At 38.1% G+C, this 21512-nt stretch overlaps 1 protein-coding gene across 1 annotated transcript in view; it reads right to left on the reverse strand.

Annotated features, from left to right (window-relative positions):
* The window catches only part of Adamts20 (ADAM metallopeptidase with thrombospondin type 1 motif 20), a 132045-nt gene that overhangs the window by 73731 nt on the left and 36802 nt on the right, over positions 1-21512 (reverse strand). Inside the window, exons 5-12 of the mRNA XM_051189727.1 lie at positions 17310-17393; positions 16553-16677; positions 15398-15438; positions 8472-8577; positions 6643-6789; positions 4794-4935; positions 2246-2350; positions 979-1124 (exon numbers count right to left, since the gene is read on the reverse strand). Of these exons, the coding sequence (XP_051045684.1) occupies positions 979-1124; positions 2246-2350; positions 4794-4935; positions 6643-6789; positions 8472-8577; positions 15398-15438; positions 16553-16677; positions 17310-17393 (896 nt within the window). The remainder of the gene's footprint in view (positions 1-978; positions 1125-2245; positions 2351-4793; positions 4936-6642; positions 6790-8471; positions 8578-15397; positions 15439-16552; positions 16678-17309; positions 17394-21512) is intronic.

The raw sequence follows: 21512 nt of genomic DNA on the forward strand, positions 1-21512 counted from the left end.
ATATACAGAAGGGTTTTAAGCAGTTTTCTGGTAAACAAAACATAAAAAGTGGTACCCCCTTGCAAGTAGATCTGAGACTTAGACACTAGAAATGAGTCTCAGCTATGACGAGATTAACAAGAACTAATTGTGTAACTTTGTTTTAAAATTTAAAAAAAAAAAAAAACAATGTTTTGCGAGGCACAGACAACAAAGAAAGGCTTGGGTGACAAGGGAAACATACCACTGTTGTCATGAGTGGAACATATGTACATATAAGCTAGTGACTGCCTCGATTTATTCTTGTTAATAAGCCCCAGAGGTTTTCAAGGTAAAAATATGTATAATTTACCTAGCCCCAAATTCCAATGACCTGTAAGGTTTATCCAGCATGTGCCAAGTTCCTGTGCATTAAAAATGCTCAGTGATATGACTGATCAGAGTGGCACCTGGCTTGTAAATGGTTATATATAAACTAAAAATATTTAAAAATCTTCCTGGGGTCTCTGCATGCTTTTGAATTGGATGAAGAAAGATGCCAATTCATCACTTACTAGGCTAAGACAGTGAGGCGTCCGCATCAGGAGCAGAGGAGGGAAAGGAAGTACATCAGATTACAGAACAATTAAAGGCTAGTAACGGAACCACACAGCTGTGCGGCAGTGCCAAAACACAAGAGCAGTGACCTAGGGCCTTTCATTTGAGACACAGTAAAATGAGGGTGGCGTTACAGAATCACCATTCACAAGTACTTACATTCACACTGAAGCAAAAAACAGAGAGTATGGAGAGAACAGCTGTCTCCATTCAAATTATAAAATTTAACCTTTTTTTTTAAGTCCAACTTTACAAAGGTATAAAGAAGTATGGTTTAAAGTATTCCAGAATGATTGGGAATCTCTGAGATTGGCACACTGACCTCCAGTGTCAGAAGTGAAACTGACTTTTACTTTCAGGTCCTTAAGACAACCTTAATTTAGAGTGAATAAAAAGACATACTCGGGCCGATCACATAGCCTGGTTGTGCTTTTAATTCCACCTCCACATGTTCTTGAACAAGAGCTGTAGGGTCCCCAGGGTCCCCATTCACCATCCACAGGACGGGTCTCCATGTCTCTGCTCACACACAGCCCACGGTGGCAATGCTGTGAACACAATAAGTACACAAAGAGAAATGGCTTGTGCATATCTAGTCTAAATATCACAGTAATTGTAACAGCAGCATAGAGATGAACAGGGTCTGTAAATATGGACATCAAGCATTATTCAGAAGTGAGGCTCCATTTAAGCCTAGTAGTCCCAATCTACTGCGTACCTAAGGTTGGTGGAATGCAAAGAGAACATGATACTTCTCTTGTTTTGAAATTTAGACCCTCACTGGAGAGAAAAGGAATATTTAAGATTAAAATGGAGACTATCCTATTAATACTAGCTGCCAAAGCAGTGTTTTTCATAATGCAGGGGTCATCACAATTGCTGTGTAGAATCACACACGCATACACACACAGGAGATGAAAAATCCCTATAATGAAAAATGTGAGGATTTTGAAGAAGGAAGCCATGGAAGGCACTAGACAATGGAAAGATCTTCCATGCCACTAGATTGGCTAAATTAATATCATGAAAACGGCTATGTTAGCACAAATAATCTACATAATAGTGCAATTCCTATCAAAATTCACATAGCATTCTTTACAGAACTAGAGAATAACCCATGAATTTGTATGGAATCACTGAAGACCACAAACAACAAAAGCAATCCTGAGAAAGAACAAAGCTGGAGCTATCACAGTGCCTCACTCCAAATTATACTACAACCTGCTTCATTTATGGGTAAATGGTATTTTAATATATTTAGAACCAATATAGATTTGAGGAAACCATTTAACACATTCAATTATATTCAATTAAAGTTTAGGGAAGCAAACATATGCAATAAAAACATCTATGCGTTTGGGGGCCTGTTGACAAATTAGCATTCAGAGGTCTATATTTATTTTAATAATAAAAATACAATAATTGTATGCTCATATAATTACTTATATAACTACATATAACTTAAAACTCATCTACTAGTTATAGGAAGAAAGTTAAAATTAGACATGTAATTTCAATGATGGTATGCCATATCCAACAAACACAGCAATGAAACCAACTCAATTAGCTGAGCAACGGTTGGCAGCAAATCATGAAAAATGCCAAAATGCAGAGCAGAGGTTCATTCCGGACACTCTGGATACAAGACTCACCCTTTGAGAAAACCTACCATCCCAGGACCACAGCTCGTCCCATCTGCCAGTGGCATGTGCTGCGTGCGACAGCCTTTGTGTACACCTTCGGCACTCGTGCACCATAGGCGCCGGCACTGTTTCTGCAGAGTAACAACAGGCAGATGAGCCAGAGCAGGTATCAACATCCAGACCGGGTCTGTGTGTCACAAACCTATCTGAGCTGCTTCCTGGATCATGGTTGAAGCTAGATGTAATCAGCAAATGTCAAGTTCTGGTCAATTTTCAGGTAAAAAGAGGGCATTCTTTACTTTGAAAACGAGTGGAAATTTTACTAATATATTGAATAGATAGAGGAATGAGCCAAAATGGAAATATTCAGTGATATGAATGAGTTTCCTTTCTTGGTAAGACATTTTCAGGGGTGTTGTTGCTGAACTTTATTCACAAGTTCCTCAACTGACAGAATATATGAGTGATGTGCATGGGAATACAGTGAAAGGTTCCAATGTTTACTAGTCTGTGACATATAGTGCATACTTACAGCTTCTGAACAAATGGTTCTAAAGTTTTCACAAGAAGGAAAACTCCATACTTACAGGAGCTGTGCCCAAGATAATCCCTCTTCTTTCCTCTAGTAAAATGAAAAGCTTATGTAGCATCCAAACCAGCTCAGAAGAAATGCAGCCATTACAGTGACAAACTAAAGTAAATGGCCCCCAGTTTATCGTAGATGTTTAAAACTTATTAAGATGCGTGACTATGAATTCAAGGTAGAAAGTGTATTACTCACTCTGTGAGATACACTCTGCAGTACTATCTATCAAGTGTTCATTGTGTAGCAGCCTTTACGGGGTGATCCCAGACTGTCGACTGGGAGAGGCAGATGGATTAGTCCATATCTAAAATGACTGGAACCAGAAGTTCGCAGATTTTTAACTTGTTTATACTTTGGGATTTTTTTCTCATATGACTTACGAGTTATCCTAGAATTGAGATCGAAGGATAAGCAAAAAACTGACTTGTGTACGTGTGTGTTTGTATGTTTTGTTTTGTTTTTGTTGTTGTTTTGTTTTGTATTGTTTTTCAAGCCAGGGTTTCTCTGTAGCTTTGGAGGCTGTTCTGCAACTAACTCTGTAGATCAGGCTGGCCTCAAACTCACAAAGATCCACTTGCCTCTGCCTCCCTGCTGCTGGGATTGAAGGCTTACGCCACCACTGGCTGACCTGACTTGTGTTTTAGATACACAGTATACACGCAGAACTGTGGAAAGGCTACCATAAATTCCCTTCCCGGAGAGTGAGATCAACAACTAACTTATCCATGGAGCCCTCAACTAATGCCTGTTGGAAACAGGAGCAAACACCCATACATAAACACTGAGTCGAAGTAGAACCCAGATGCAGATGGAGAGGACAAGACCAGGCGGCACAAACACATAGAGACAGCTTACCTGAACAAGGAGGAGCTAACAGGCCACCAGACTGATAGCTGGGAAGCCAGCATGGGACTGACTCAGGCCCCCCGAATATGGGTCTTAGCCAGAAGGACTGAGGTCTAAGGGACCTCAGACAATGGAGCCAGGATGTATCCCTGGTGCACAAAAGGACTTTGTGTACACATCCTCCATGGAGGGATAACTGCCTTAACTAGAGACAGGAGAGAAGCCCTAGTCCCTACTTCACAAGACCTGTCAGATCTACATGACCCCAACTGGATGGCATTCCCCTACATATGGAATTGGGGTGGAGGGATGGGAGGGTGATTAGAGTGCACGTGAGAGGGCAGAGAGGGTAAAAGGGAGGGAAGGAGGAAGGGAGGAAGGGAGGGAGTGAGGGAGGAATGGAGAGGGAACTGGGACCAACATGTAAAATAATAAATTAAATTTAAAAAAAAATGCTTTGACTCCAAAATTTAAGTTCAAGGACAAGTTACTGGGGAAAAGGATTTCTATTTTTTTTTTTTTTTTTTTTTTGTTTCCACAGAAAATGAAAAGATGTGGATTCCTTCCAGACTAATATGGTTTGATCAAGCCAGACCACCTGAAACAGAGTACCAGGTGATCCTACATTCAAAACAGCTGGACAAAGCAGCCTTACAGACTACAGCCAGGATTTCTGAATCTTCTTAGAATCCCCCATGACAGCGCCCCTTACCAGCAGGAAGTAGTTTGGAAAAAACGACACCCAAATTCCAAAATATTATCTATAAATGTTTGTTTTCATTTAAATGGACTTGGTTATATAAAATAAATAATAAAAAAACAATCCAATATTTTAACCTCTCCCCCAAAACTATTTCAATAGTTTTAATTTTTATATTATATATCTATGTGTGGATATACCTTCCAAATAGGAAAACTTCACAGGAATCTGTGAGAATTAACAAGGACAATTTGCAAATACCTAGCATAGCACCAGGCACATAGAAAGATCCTCTATTAGCTTTGGTTTTTCTATATTTTAGGCCCTTTCTATGAAACAGCATTTAATTCCACTTTCATTCGAGAATAAATGTACATTTTGAAATACATTCTTGCTTTAACTTTTAGGTAGTTTCCAAACATAAAGGTAGAGGTTTTCTTACCAAATAGGGACACACTTGTGATCCAGGACCAAACATAAGCTCACATTGTTTGTTCACGTCATACACTGAGCCAGGCAGCTGTGGAGACAGGTCGTATACTCTCCCGTTTGGTTTGTCAAGAAGGCATTCTCCATGACCAGTGCTGAACCAGACACAGAATACAACAGTGTGAATACAGTTGCACTCACATGTGTTTCCGCCAGGTTTCTGAACTCACTTGCTTTCAAAGACAATGTTCACACCTTATTATTTAAGAAACAACTATAGCCACACCAGCAAAGCAAAATTCTTTTACATAGTGACATTATCAGTTTGAAGAGGAATTTTCACTGTGCCTGTTTACACTGGGTCCTCACTCACACCCGGAAGCTACAGTGGCTTGGGAAGATTGGGGAGGGCAGGGCTGGGAATAGAGCTCAATGGTAGAGCACCTATGTGTAAGGACCTGAACTTCATCTCCAGCACTGCAAATGAGAAATGACAAGTTGCCATATATAATTAATATCACACTTTCAGTGCCCGTTAGCTTCAAATGTATTGTGCAAACTGTCAACATGTCAAAATAAAGGTATATTGTGTCCCTTGTTCTAAACAACAGCAACAACAAGAAGGTGTTTCAAAAACTTTCATGCTTCCTCCACTTTACGGGGCTTTTCAGGGAGTAAGAAAGAAGTGAGCTCCCTGACTCCTGGTGCTTTCTTACATTTAAGTTCCCTCATGATCCAGGAAATGTGTTTGTGAACACATCCTTCAACCTACCTAAGCCAGGTCTCATATTTCATACAGTGAAAAGGGTGATATCTATCACATAGCTTGTATTAGAATATAGTCACATGCTTGCTGGTCAATGATGCTTTGGTCAATGATGCTTTGGCCAATGATGGGCCAAATGTAAGACGGTGGTTCATGTATGAGTACCTACTCTAAAGCATCATTCTGTTTCCTTCTGTCACTTCCATCAGGAGAGGTAACTGAAATACTAATGATGTTAAGATGAGAATATAAACCATTAAAGACTCCGAAAAGGACTTGTGCATAAATATTTTATGGAAGGAGCCTGATAAATCTTAGTGACCACAGTGGAGACACAATTTGGGTGGAAGAAACTGGAAAAAAAAATTGGCAGACCTGCCTCTTTTCAAGGCTACAAAGAGCCACAAAGTACATAGTGGGCTAAAGACTCCATCTTTGTGATGGCAGAAGCAGATTTCTTTTTATTTCAACCATTCTCGTCTTGAAGGGGGACCCTTAAACGTCTGTCACTCAAATACCTCTCAAAATATTACTTAGTCACATCTGAAAACATAAATGAAGCAAGAGGATGCTCTGATTACCATCAAGTCACCCCATAAACAGTTTTCAACACAAGAAAATGTCCAAATTTTAAAAAGCAAGACACATGCCTATGTGCCTGAACTATAAAAAAAAAATTCTCGAGGTAAATTATACATGCACATATATGTATCGTAATACATATACATACATTATATTATACATGCATAAATGTATATATTTTAAATATTTTAATATATATGTTTTTTTAAATTCTTCATACATTCATTTATTGCATGGGGAGTGCATATGCCACAGCACACATGTTGGAGCCAAGAGGAAAATTTGCTTGATTCTGTTCTCTCTCCACCATGGAGATTGAACTATGGTCATTAGGCAAGTGACTTTAGCCACTGAACCACCTCGTTATCCCATAATTTCTTGTTTTAGATCATTTATTTGTATACTAATAATGAAAAACTAGCCCTCTCTTGAACCACTCTAAAAGAACAACTTGAAATATGATGATGTAGAAAGTGGTTCCTTATCAACTAAAGGAACAGAAATGCAGACTTACTCTAGAAACTCCGTTATGTGCTTCTGACTACAAGCTGACCAGGTCCAAGGACTAGTGTGGTAATTAAGTGTTGGAGCCATTACATGGTACTGGTGTTTAATCCCAGCTTCTTTACATTTATAGCTGTCATCATGTGGAACATTAAACCTGAAAGTAAGAGCAAAAGGTATACAACATTAATGTCAACTGCCTTGTATTTCTATAACTGTATAGTACAAAATAACTAGAAAGTTATATTAGGTTCTGTATGCTGAGTCTTTATCTAAGGTAAAATAGCATGTTTGCAGCTATCATTTCTGATAAATACTAGGTTGTATTTTGGATTGGTTTCATATCTTGCTTATTTGTCATCAAAGTTTCAAGGACAAAAGTGTTTGAAATTTGTCTCAGCTACCCAGGATATGAGCATAAGATTCACACAAAAATGCCTGCATGTTTCAACCTGGACATTGAGGAGATGGGTGTGTACATGTTAGGCAAGGTACCACCATACTAAATTCTAGACTCCCGACTAGTACTGCAGTATGCAAAGACTCTAATCCCCAGCTCGGTATCATTCTACATATCAACCACGTGTCAGCAGAACTCTGGAGCTTCTGGCCCATCATAAGTGACAATCAAAAGATCAGAAAACATGTTTCAAGGGCACCTAAGTATTGGCAGTGAGAGCAGCAGGTAAAGAACTAGCAGGTCAGTAAGAGACTATGTTGGACTTCACAGACGCAAATTTGGATGACAATCACCCTTACTGTTTACCCACATTTGGGAAAACTGAGGTTCCTCAGAGAGAAGACCACTGTCTATCAAACACAACATTCCCAGCACTGTGTGCTGGTTAGCATCCTCCAATATTCCCTGAATAGTGTACTGGTTAGCAGCCTCTAATGTTCCCTGAATCATGTACTAGTTAGCAGCCTCCAACACTCCCAGCATAGGGTAATGGTTAGCAGCTATGGAAAATAGTAAAAGTGTTTCTGAGGTACCACTGCATTAGCTCAACAATCTGTAGGTCTCTCCCATGTTGCCTTAGCCCCCTGTCCCCCTTTATATACAAATGCTGGTGACCGAGAGCTAGACAATAAAAGGGAACAGAAGTGGAGTCTGCTAATTAAGTTACCCCATTTCAAATTACTGTCTACAGATATTCTAATGCAATGAGCAGGAAAGAAATGTGGTCAAACTGAGAGGCAACTCTAGTCTCAATTCCTTACTAGCCATAAACAAGGAACATAATGACCTCCCTGCAGCTACATTTCTCAGAAGATGATTTTTCTGAGCATGTCATGAGAAAGCATGGCTTCAGTTCTTAAAGCACAGAACCCCAACAGAGTTTTCACAAAACAGGGATAAGAGAACCCCAAATAGTTGTGGATATGCTCTAAGAAGAATCATCTCATGGATAAGAAACCCCATGGACCATGTCCTATGCTAGGGCTCTAAGCAATAAGAGTAAGATTCCAGTTGGTCTTTCAAGCATTGTTGGAGCATTCTCCTGAACCAGGAGTTATTGCATGCCCTCCCAGACAATGGCAGAGGTTGGTACCTGTTATATATAGGATAACAAGGAATAAAGGCCAGAGGTGCTTGTCATGCAAGCTGGTACAGTAAGTAAAATAAAAAGAAGCCCACACTCTAGTTCCTTGATTAGTTTGTTGGTCTGTGCAGCCTGTCTGACCTAACACAGATCACAAAGCCCACAAAGTTAGCTTTTCAATAATCAAGGGTGAAAACCACACAGCACTATTAAAATTAGACACAGGAACACAAGTGCTCACAGTTAAATGACTGCAACCAGAAGGCACATCCTTCAGGTATGGGAAGGTACTCACACGTGCCCAAGCTCATGGGCAATGGTGAAGGCAGCGCTCAGCCCATTCTCTTCACTAATGGAGCAGCTCCTCAAGGGATCACACAGGGTGCCTAACTCCGCTAAGCCTAAAAAATGACACACACATACTTCATCAAAATGGGAATTGCCACCAAAATCACAATGTGAACCCAAATAGAAAGCACTAGTGTGGCATTATGACTTGAAAATAAATGCATAATTGTCTACTAATAGTGAACAAATATTTAAAGCCAGAAGATAAAAGAACTGTTTGCTTTGAAATGTTTTGTTGTTGTTTTGATTTGGTATTTTTACTTTTTTTTTTTTTTGTCTTTAACTTTTGGATTGTCTCACATGAAATAATAATAAAAAATAGGATGAGCAAATATTCTTCTGCAAACATAGGGAAAGGAAAATGAGAACTGTCTAGTGTGGATAATATGAAAGAAGAAGGGTTCCAAACAGAAGACAAATCAAGTCATCGAGATCTACAGTAAAGTTTGGAATATACATATACTCAAACAACGCACAATCACATGAGTAAAGTGAAGAGTCTGACATTGTTTGCCATTTAATAGATGCTAGCTAAAACAAGATGTGGCTATGATAGAAAGGTCACTGCAGTCACTCAGTAATCCCCAACTATTTGGGCAACAGGAAGTAGTATTATATAGCGATGTTCTCTCTCCCACACAAAGAGTGACATGCAAACAAGCATGCCGAGGAAAGAGGAAAGTGGTGGGACCTAGCTTGACATCACCAATAATGACAACTCCAGCGTATAGGGTCCTCTAAGATGAAAGGGTGAGACATTTCATGATTGTCATTCATTATGAAAACCCCAACTCCATCACCACAACTGAGGTTAGATTTGGGGTTTTAAATATAAGTCGATACTACAGTTTCTGCTAATTCCACCCCTTAACACTTAATTGTAAATTGATCTACTTGCCTGTGAGGATTCTTTTCACAAGACAGCTCTTGTCTTATGAAACATCTTGCAACATCAACTTCTCACTACATATTTAAGAATAAGTACTGAACAAACAGGATTCCGTCAGTCACTATGTGCCTAGGCATCCTTTCATTCACAATAGTTAAAAGCCTGGACATCATCCTAGCATGGAGGTAGATTTCCAAACCATCATAAAGCTTTGTTCTACATTTAAAGAAATGAAAATTAAATTCAGGAATCTAAGGCTGAGATATTCATTAGGCAAGGAGAGATTTTCCTTCTTTGTGGCTCTCATGACAAGAGACCTTACTTGGGCAACGCCTTCTCCAGACGACCTTTCTTTAGAATCAATACAAGTAGAGAAACCCATAAGCTTAAAGTCCACACTCCCACATGTATGCTTCTAATCAATTTATACTGTGTTTTATAATGCATTTATATATGATATATATATATCTGACATATATTTATATATGATATATATCATATATATGATATATATATTTATATATGATATATATATGATATCTGATATATATATATATATATATATATATATATATATATAATCCATTTTGTAATGCTTTTTTCCTTTGTAGAAACAGGTGAAGGATGAAGGCACTTCTTATGATGCTCTTCTGTCCTAGCCCTCATCAGTAGTATCAAGCTGCTGACAGCTGAGTTCCCACAGACTCATCTGTAGAGCTGAGCAGAGATCTGGAATATGATACTGACTCCCTCACTTCATGTTTCATCCTTAAAAGTGCACATTCTAAAATAAATGTTTTGCTTGTAAGCATTTATGGTATGATCAGAAAATTGGCCACAAAATTGCCCTCCGAGGCCATAAATGCATACCAACAAAATGTGAAGCAAATGGTTAGCAGTATGGTACCAAGCAGCTGGCAGATACTTTGTGCCTAGATTCACTCAAGCTCATTTTGGGATCTTGAAAAGCTATCCAAGATAGAAGGGAGCATAAGGCAATTTTATCAAGGTCACTTGTGTTAAGATAAAAGACACAAACTGGAGAGCTGGCTCATCAGTTAAGAGCACAGGCTGCTCTTCCAAAGGACTTCGGTTCAATTCCTAGAACCTATACAGTGGGTTACAACAATCTGACACCCCAGTTCCAGGGGACACAACATCATCCTCTGATTCCTATTGACACCAGGCATGTGTGTAGTGCACAGACATACATGTAGGAACAACACTGGCACACATAAAATTTATACATACATACCCACCATTAATTTTTTTTACAGCTGGGGCTGGAGTGATGGCTCAATGGTTTAGAGCACCTGCTCTTCTTGCAGAGGAATTGGGTTTTATTCTAGGCCCCACATGGCAGCTCACAGTCACCTGTAACTTCAGTTCTAGGGGATCTGAATTCATTTTTGGACCTCTGTGAGCACCAAGAATATATGTGGTGCACATACATACATGAAGACAAAACATTCACACAGGTAACATAAAAATAAACCTAAAAAGACCAACAACCTAAACAGAGTACAATTCTCAATAACAAAAGTCAGAAGATCAAGTAATAATATAAGCACAGAGAAAATGAATGCCAACTTGAAACACAGACTCAAAAAGATAGATTTCAAAATGGAAATGAAATAAAACATAAAAAAGATTACTTGTCACCAATAACTTACATTAAAAATACTTTACAGGTTATAAATGAAAAAGATTTAAAAATAGAAATGTAGAAAAACATCAAAAAATTAGTATTTGCCATCAATAACTTACACTAAAAATATTTTATAGGCTGTAACTTGCAGTGGGTGAGAGAAAGAAAAATGATATCAAGAACAAGTTTAGGAGGCGGGCAGCTGCAGCCTTGGGAATAAGTGCTTGCTATCCAAGCATGAGGATCTGAGTTCAAATCCCCAGCACCTATCCTAAATAACAAACAAAAACACCTTTAATGTCATGTGCACTTATAACCCTAGCACTGTGAGGATCAGAGACAGGAGGAGTACTAGGAATTGCTGGTTGCTTCAGGGTCAATTGTAGATACTATCTCAAGGGAAGGGTGTTGTGATAGAACACCCCAGACACACATATACACACATCATATATACATAAAACACATACACACAAGTCAGAGGTGAATAAAAGTAATGAAAACTGGATAAATATAGATACAAACTTTTAAAATCATTTAAAATAAAATAATATTTAATGTGTGTGTTTTACACAAAGACAGAAATAAAGCAATGGACACTATATAGGACCAGCTGGAAAAAGGTAAACTCATCTTAGCATCATTTGTTTAGGAGAGAGTGTCAGAGAAAGTTATCTAGTCTTCCTGGTCCAGCATTGAACAATTGAAAAGAAAGACATATCTAGTGACTACCCAACAAGGGAAAGGGAAAGCTTGGAATCTGCGGTGTATTCGCATTACTCTCACACACACACACACACACACACACACACACACACACACACACATTTATATTTGAAGAAATTAATATATATTATTGTAAAGCATTCAAATAGTTCTGCTTACATAAACATTTTAAGATGAGGATATAACATCATGGTTTAAATTTTATTGAATGAAGAAAGGACCAAGAGTAGCTAAAGTGAAGGAAAAAAATACAGGAGAAGGAAGATATATATGCTTTGATTTAGGATGGGAGAGGGAGATAGTTATTAAAAAAATAGTAAAGGGCCAAAAGTAATCAAAGTGAAGGGAAGAACAGGAAAGGGGGAATGGGCTTTGATTAGGGAGAGGGAGATTGTTACAGAAGGAGGGGAGAGGGTGAAATAATAGTAAGATTATCTTTTTAAAAATGTTATAAAGAATCACATTGCTCTATCTAAAATAACATATATTACATCTATATGTGTATACATATGTATATACATACATAGAAATACATTCATACATACATAGAAGTAAAATTTTCTCATTGAATTGACAATGCACTCCCCAAGAGTCATAGACAATCTGACAAAAACAACAACAACAACAACAACAGCACAAGCATGAGAAGCTTTCTTTTGAGTTATTGTTCATGGTTGTCCAAGAGATCCCCCCAAACATAATAGGCTATTGCTGTTGCCCTTGGTTGCCTCCCAGAAGTGGAAGGTAACTCTAGGGTATGCTTTCAGACACAGAAATAAAGAGAAATAAAGGGCCCCAGTTGGATCTGAACTGAAAGCCTCCTGCCTGAGGAGGAGCTTTCTGGGTATAGGTAGGCACCATATAAGCCTCAAGGCAGAGAAGCAAACAATAGTTCAACCCAGCAATGAAGCATAAGAACCATTACAACAACCAGGATGGCATAATACCCTAACTGTGCAATAGTGGCATTCATGTCTTGGCAGTAACCATAGGCTTTATTATTGGACTTTAGGTACACCCAACAAGGGGGAAACTATGTATGTCTGGTCTTCGAAACCTAGCCACCACTTTACTAAATCAACATAATTCCCAACTATACTCTAAATATTTGTTCTTTTACCCAAAGAATGTAATTCTCACCTTTCATCAAAGAAACTTTGATGGGAGATGTCATTCTGTAAATATGCTTCTCATACTGGTTAATGAAGAAAGCACTGTTGGCCAATAGGAAAGCAAGATAGGTGGGACTAGGAGACAAGGAGGATTCGAGGAAGTAGTAGGGAGGAGTAAACATGGAGAGTCTGGAGAGAGCAGAACCCCCGACCCCCTCTCTCCGGTAAGATGAGACCACTCAGAAGTACTTAGATTAATAGAAATAGGTTAATAATTAAGACAGAGGTAGCTGATAAGAAACACGTAACTGGCCAACAGAATTATATCTAATACAGAGTCTCGGTGTGTTAATTGGGGCTAGTGTGGCACTGGGACCAGCAGGACCAGACCAGCAGGAAAACCTTACTCATAACAAAACTTCTCTTTGCAACAGACAGGGACCATTACAGAAAACCAAAAGTGACGAAAATACAGAGAACAAATGATCATATGATGCCCATACTATATATATATGTGTGTGTGTGTTGTGTGTTGTGTGTGTGTGTGTGTGTGTGTGTGTGTGTGTGTGTGTATGTGTGTGTGTATCATTGTGGAAGAGGGGTCAGAAAGATTGTAAATCTAGGAAAATAGGACCTTTACTGTGATATTGTGTCTCCCAGAAATGTAATAGAGGCTATAGCCATGAAGTCTCAGCAACATTGTTACTTAAACAAGATCTATATAATGACCAATGAGCATGCTAATACAGAAAGAGGCAAACTCCTGGAGCTTCAGTATACAAACAACTACAGGCAATTTGAGGATTCTGAGAGTGGGAGAAATGGTCTTCCTCTGGAAAGAATTGTAAAAACAGAAGGAATGAATTTGAGAGAGAGCAAGGGGACTTGAATGGTGCATGGAAGGTGGTGAATGGAGGAAAACAAAGGGGGACTAAGATAACTATAATTTCAAGGAATAAAAATATGGATTTAAAATCAGTAATAATAAAAATAAGGTGGAGGTATATGTTATACCAATTATTAAAGTTTATACAGAAAAACTGTGAGAACATCATTGAACTGTGTGAGTCAGAGGGATGGAATGAAGGCATAATACACAGTTAAAGAGGTGTGGGGATTTAACTAAGGGCATTGTGTGTCCTAAGTAAAAGAGGGGAATTACTCACCATGTGGTTTGCAAATAGAAAAAGAAATGTAATAATACTAAGCACACATCCATGTGCTAAATATACATGTTCATAAATTTAAAAAAATATGATCTCACACGCATGCCCTAAAACAAAGCACAGGGTGCTCAGATATTTTCAAGACTTAATAACTGCAAATAGTTTGATGTGCAGAAGTAATAATGACTGTCTGAAAGAGGTTACAAAAAACAAATCTAGATCAGAAAGTTGCAGTGTTACCTCCATTTACTTCATCACTGAAGAAAAGGAAGTATCAGTGGCTGGTAGATATGGAAAAATACATTCAAACTTCTTAGCAATCCTCAAAATGAAAAATGCATTCCTTTTAGATTAACCAGGACTGAGAAATCTGAAGGTAACTTCTGTCAACAAGGAAAGAACCCAAAGGGATGTTTACATCTCCTGTGACCAATCATCTGAATATGTTCGATCACATGCTTATATCTTACTGGCAAAGACTACAAGACATGCGTTGATGATATCATTTTAAAAATGATTTGTATGTTATCTAAACTATCTGGAAGACAACACTTCAGTTTCAGAGGTTTTCAAATTTGGGAATATTTACATAGAATGCATCCAAAGTCTAATCTTCAAAAGTCTTTAGGATCTGAAACTTTTTGAATGCCACACGAGCCTTTAAAAGTCAGCATTTTAGATTAGGGATATTCAACCCACATCAGCACAGTTAAAGACCCAGGAACTCAACAGAAAAGTAACTAATCCAACTTTACTATTAGGACATTGGTATGCATATAGGTGTGCAAGAACTGTTATACAGATGTGAAAAGGCATGACCACAGTTACAAAGTTTAAAAAGAAAAAAGCAAACACTGCTGTGTTTAGAAAAAAGTATGTAAGCAATGTTAATTAATACATTTCAAAAGTTCAAAGAAATTGACAAGGCTAAAATCTTAGTGTCGGTCATCTCATCGGGAAAAGCAGAGACATACAATGAGGACTGAACATCGAGTCTGCTATAGGAGAAAACAAGTTCTAGCATCAGATTCAGATCTATCTGGTGATGTGTTCACAACTCTACCCTATCGTCTCCAAGAAGGCTTACGGGTTACTGTGTATTACACAGAAACACATTAAATACCATGCCATGCATAACACTTAATATTTAGTAACAGCTAAATATTAGTTCTTGTTGTTCTGCAAAATTCAGAGGCAGAATCAGAGAAGCAAGAAACATTTACTTACCAAGACAACACATCAAAATTATTAAAATGAAAACAGGGGAAACTTTAAATGTAATTTTTAAATAATTCACCAGTCAACAAGCTAAGTTCACTTGATGAAAGAACTTACCCAATGTGTCGCATTTCTCCTTAGCTCCACAAATGTCTTCCCTTAAAAATAAAAGATTGTATTTTGAAACATTTTCAGAAAATAGGGTTGCAGTCAGTCAACATAAAAATAAAGCTTTAACTCTGCCAAGACTATCACCAGTCAGCTCCCAATCCCAGTCAGCACATGTTCATAGATGTTAGAGTGAGTTTGATGACTCGCGTGTGTGCCTCGGTGGGCAACAGGTGCTCTGCAGGTCCATACAGTGAAGATGAAGTTGTTCTCACAACTACACAGTCTGTCCCCTTCTGATAACACCAGCAGCTGTGTAGTAAAATGTGTACAATTTCGGAAGTCAGGATTTGCTATTTGCCTTTGCTTTCCTGAGTTCCTGGCCCTGTAGCAGCCAGACAGTGCCCCTGTCCACCCTGCCACATCTCTTTCGCGTATCTCTTTTCAATGCTCTTTCTCCCTCATATCCTACATCCTTCGCTGTGACCTTCTGTACTTAATTTCAGCCACGATGCAGGCCAGAATCATAGAATAAAATGGTGTGGATAAATTAAGACAATCCTGCTTTCATTTAAAAAGTGATAAAATAGACTTTTATTTCAAGGTTTTCGAAAGCTCACCGTTCCTTGAGATTGGCCACAAAGTAAAGGATCTCATTACTAAACCATCCAAACATCAAATATTACATATCCCTGTATTGTACTATTGAAACAAGGTGAGATTCGGCCCTAAGTTAGAAAAGGAAATGCTTTTTAAACAGTGGTAGTTGAACCCTGCAAGGGAAACCTGATAATTATGGCAAGCCCTAAAAATCAAAACCAAGGACTGACACACAGATGATAAAAGATGACAGACAGAGACACAGGTAAGAGAGCATGAGTAAAACTGGCCCTTAGTTCTACATATATGTCACACATTATTTATAATGCTTTCATTCTGTGTCTAACATGGTAAGAAATGTATTTTATTTGGATAACATGACTCATACAACTCATTTCCCACAATTCCAGTCAAAGAAGAGTTGAATGCTCTCATCCTAATAGAGTTCTCCTGAATACTTTTATGTGTTAGTGAACAAGAACCAGTGTAACCAAAATATATCAGTTCTCACACAAGAAAGAGTAGAGAATCCCTCGGTACACAAGAGGCTTTCAAAAGCCATACCTAGTGATGAGAACAGCAGTGTCATGGTGGGAAGGGTGAGCATCGTCCAGAACATTCTGAGTCTGTTGCCATAAGCAAAAGTTGCGCAGTGTGGTAGCTGCATTAAAACTGATGACTGGTCCTTCCTGCATGAGTAAGGAACAACTCAATGGAATGACAAACTTTGCAGCCCTGTTTGCCTCCCACATTTACCAGAAGCCACAGTTTATCAAACTGTGTTTTTACAGGTCCATAAAGAGTAACACCAGCCTCGCTCTTAGTTTTAATATCTGTATTTAGCATTATGATTAAAAACTGATCAAGAATAATGATTAAACACTCATGATTAGAAGACCAGCTAAAAATATAATGTATTTTTAAATCCTTCAACATTATGATTATAAAAGTAAATGAATGTCTTCATTTTGAATATTTTAAATGTTGATTCATGTTTGTCACTTCTCTCATTCTATTAAACAACAATGCCATTCCATTTTATTTCCACCACAGAGAGTCTTTTTTAGATAGGTTCTAAGTGTATAGTGCTGGAGGTTGTCAAATTCCCTATGTAGACCAGGATGGCCTTGAACTTACAGAGATCTGCCTGCCTCTGCATTCCAAATGTTGGGATTAAAGGCATGCATCACCATACCCAATTCAAATTACATTTTAAAAGTAAGCTTTAAAAGACATCATTTCTCATAAGACTCCCTTGAGCTGAGGCTGGGCCCATCAAAGCCAGTAGCAGCCAACAGCCCTCACCTCATCTGCTTCTTACCTGCTCGCTGTGGATCACAACTAACTTTACAATCACTATATTTATAAGGTTCCCAATGCTTGAGTCCTTGTAGATTGCAGCAACCTGCAAGTAGACAGCAAAAGATTAGATGCCTGGGATGAAACTTCCCTTCCCACAGCAAAGTAGAACCAATCTAGAGTATCTGTTCTTCAGTGCATGAGAGTCTCAGGGAACCTTTATCCAAGCCTGGACTCTGTCCCATCTCTATATCCCATCTGATATGACTAATGTACATCAGATTCTCTAGGGCTGGAACATGCACCAGCATCTTGAGAGCCAGCACCCTAAGCCTTGCTACCTATAGCAGTCTATGGCTAAACAGAACTCAATATCTAGGGAATCTGCGCTTTCATTAAAATCACTGGCTGCTTAAATGCATATGAGTATAGAAAGTGTTACTATGGATGATTGATCAAAAACTTCACTTCTTTCAAGATCAGAATACATTTATTTATATGACCACAATAGTCTACTGAAATATATGACTTATTCTACTTTTGTAGTTGTACTTAATTATTTCTCTCTCAAAGCTTCTCAAATCATGTGACCATGATTTCTGCTGCAATCCAGGGTGGAGGAAACTCATCCAGTCACATGATCAGCCACAGAAGAGGTCCTTGGTTTTCCAAGGCTGGAGAACTCAAAGTTGTATGGCTTTGCCTGACCTCAGACTAGGATGGCTAAAGTTTTCTCCAGCCACAGCTTCACAGCCTCTTATAAACACAAAGATGTTAGCACTGTAGAAATGACTTACACAGCCAATGACTCTGCCTCTTGCCTTTTAATTAACCTGGGTCACCTGTCAGAAAGAAACCATTCCTGATCACCTGCACAATGGATCCAGGGGGTGCTACAGCACTTGGTCAATTGAATTAAAAATGTCTTGTATCCATTCTTTGCTACATTTAAATGAAGATGAAGAGGATATGGTCCCTAACTTTTCAGAGCAGAGTTTGCTAGATTCATCAATACCAGGCTCCTCCACTGGCCAAGGCCACTACAACACAATGTATAATAGGCCTCTGACAAATGCCTCCACAAAACTGAAGTCAAAAGCATCTCTGGGGGTTGCAGAGTTAGATCAACATGAACATGCATATTCTAGTACTTTTCCAGGGATTTTAGGTGGACAGCCACAGCTGTTTATAGGCATGTAGTTCTCCCTACAGTGATGCCTCTGGCTCTAGTGCCAAAAGTGACGAGAGCATTGGTAGCCCGTGTGTGGATAATACTTAAGACAAAGACAGTTGCATGACTGCAATTCAAGCAGGGGTATTAGGATTGCAGCACTGGTCACCTTAGAAATGATATACTTCATTAGTTAAGTATTTGGAGTTAGAGCTAGAAGATGGCTCAGTTGGATGAAGTGCTTACTTGAGTCTGGAATCCAGACACAGTGGCACATGTCTGTAACATGGGAATGTGGGTAAAGCTAGGCAGATCTTTGGAGCATGCGGGCCAAATAGCCGAGGCAGTTAGTAAGCTCCAAGATCAAACAGAAACCCAGTCTCCCAAAAAAATATGTGACAGTAAAGAATTCAGCAGGTGATATTTATAAATTTGTGTGTGTGAGTGAGTGTGTATGTGTATCTATGTGAAACAACAATAACTAAAGAGCAAGAAGGGATGAAATTGAAAGGACAAGGGAGAAATGAGAGGAACTGGAGGGAGGGGAAAGAAAATTATAAAAACTGTACTCATGAAATTCTTGAGAAATATATATATAATTAAAACTAATAATTTTTAAAATAATGAAACAGTTCTTTCTTTAAATGTCAATTTTCAATGAACTAAACTTCACCTTGCATATTCCATTTTTAAGAAGAGATTTTAAACCTTTAAGATAAACATGGTTTTATATTGAAAACAATGTGGAGAGCATAGAGGATGATATCTTACACTGACTTTCAACACACACACACACACACACACACACACATGTGCACATGTATCTACACACGCTACACTAACTTACATCACTCAGATACAAAAATGGGCGGGGGAGAATGTTATAGGGTAGGGAAGTGGTTCAGTAGAAGGAACTTGCTAACATGTACAAAGTCCTGGGTTTGATCACAAATGGAAGAGGAAAAGGAAGAGAAGGAGAAAAAGGCAGAGGAAGAGAAGGAGGAGAAGGAAAGAAAGTCATGTGTTCGCTTTCCTAATTGTACATGCATTCTTGGTTTTACTCTTCCTCTTCATAAGCATTGCGTTCATACATGACACATGTGCCTTTCATTGCATTCAGATATGTAAGGGCCCATCACTGAAGAACTCTGGGCAATAATGATGAATTGAGACTCAAAGTGATGAGTAGACAGAATGACCATTGATATTCAAGAGAATTTTAAAATGAGCATGTTCAGGGCAGAACCTAGCATGTTACAACAGATTCTTTCATGATAATTTCCTAATTATATAATAAGCAATAAATTAGCAAAAGAAGATACATATTGAAATTATGTACAAAATTAAGTTTAAATGTAGTAAGTAGTCCATTCATTTTTCACAAGTCTTGTGAGATAGGAACTATTATAGTTTCATGTTATAGGCTAGTGAACTAAAATGTAGTAATAGTGCCCTAGAGAAGGTTAAGAACTAAAAAAACAAAAACAAAACAAAAAAAAAAAAAAAAACACTCCAGGACCCAACTCCATATGGGAGTCTAATTACAGAGCTTTAGTCCTTCATGTTATCTTGTGCAACACCAGCATTCTGCCTCAAGTTCTTCCCAATTTGGTCTTGCTTCCAAAACTATTTCACAGCTCCCTTGCAGCTCCTTTCCTTCCCCAGTGATGTCCTATGGGTCAAGTGACCTGGCCTTGGAGAAGTTCTCTGTGGTCAGAAACCTGGGTTTTATATCCAGCTCAATCAGTACTTGCTGTTCAGCTCTGGATTTATCCAAACTTGTTTCATTATTTACAAACAAGCTGTCCCAGTGCCCTTGTGTATTGGACTAGTATTAATGAAGCAATGTTAAGAAAGAGTTGCAAAGGACTTGTGTTCTAAAGGATAAAATCATCACATAGCTTGAGAAATGTTGAGTTTAAAAAGTATCTTCACTGAGTATTGAAAAGATAATATATACACAATGAGACAGAAGCATTATCTGCAGCATCTCATTCACTATTTGGGCACAGTCATCTCTTTTCCCCAGGGGACCATATTACAGGGCAGGTACTCCATGGCACGCAGTAGGAAATGCTATACCAAGTGCCAGGTAAGTCTAACAAACCACCCTGTTCTACACAGCCATATAAAAGCATCGCACATTTTTATAATACCGTATTTTAACGAGACACATAATAGTGTTTTTCTTGAACTAATTAAGATGTATTTTTATTTCTTTTTAAATAGTGTTTGCTCCCTGCATCAACACTTATTACTTCACAGGTACCAACAAGTAATAACTATTATTTTATAAATAGCTAGTAATAAATGAGTTGAGAAAAATATTATAAGCTATATTGCTTTCATTCCTAGAAAAAATTATAGGCAAATCCTATTTTATACAAAATGTGAAACATATTAGTATCTCCTAGTCATTTACAAACATTTGGAAAATAACCCATATAGCACACTATAGCAAAAATTCATATATGGCTCAAGTAGAGGACACCTTAATTACAAAGTTATTTATAAAATTCTGATCCCTACAAAACAATTTATTCTAAAAGGACACTGTTCTTTACTTATTCAGAAAGCTCTTCTTGTTTTTAAATTGAAAATGATGCCATTCCCCATATACAAAGAGAACATGTGGAAAGAATTAAGACTACACAAAACACCAAGTCACAGCAAGGGAAAGGCATCATGCATGAAGTATGCAAATGTATCATTTGTGTTTATTTCAGTGGGTTGACATTTTCTTCATCTTGAATAACAACAGGAAAAAATACACAATTAAAAGATAAAAAACTAATTGAATAACTAAAATGAAAGGTAAGTTAATGTAAGAGGACATGTTTACTTGTTAAGTACCTCTAGTAATATTAACTATGTTTCAGTAATTAAGGCTAATGTTCTGATCATCTAATGATTATTGGTATTAGTAGGTACAAAGGAAATGCTGTGATGTGAGGGAGTGACTGATACATTAGGGAGAGTACAGTTCTCTAGCATCTAGTGAGTGTTTCAGGCTCCTTAAAGCTATATCATTTAATAGCAAAGTGAGAACTCCAA

Source organism: Phodopus roborovskii, unplaced genomic scaffold, assembly GCF_943737965.1.
Source record: "Phodopus roborovskii unplaced genomic scaffold, PHOROB, whole genome shotgun sequence".
NCBI lineage: Eukaryota > Metazoa > Chordata > Mammalia > Rodentia > Cricetidae > Phodopus > Phodopus roborovskii.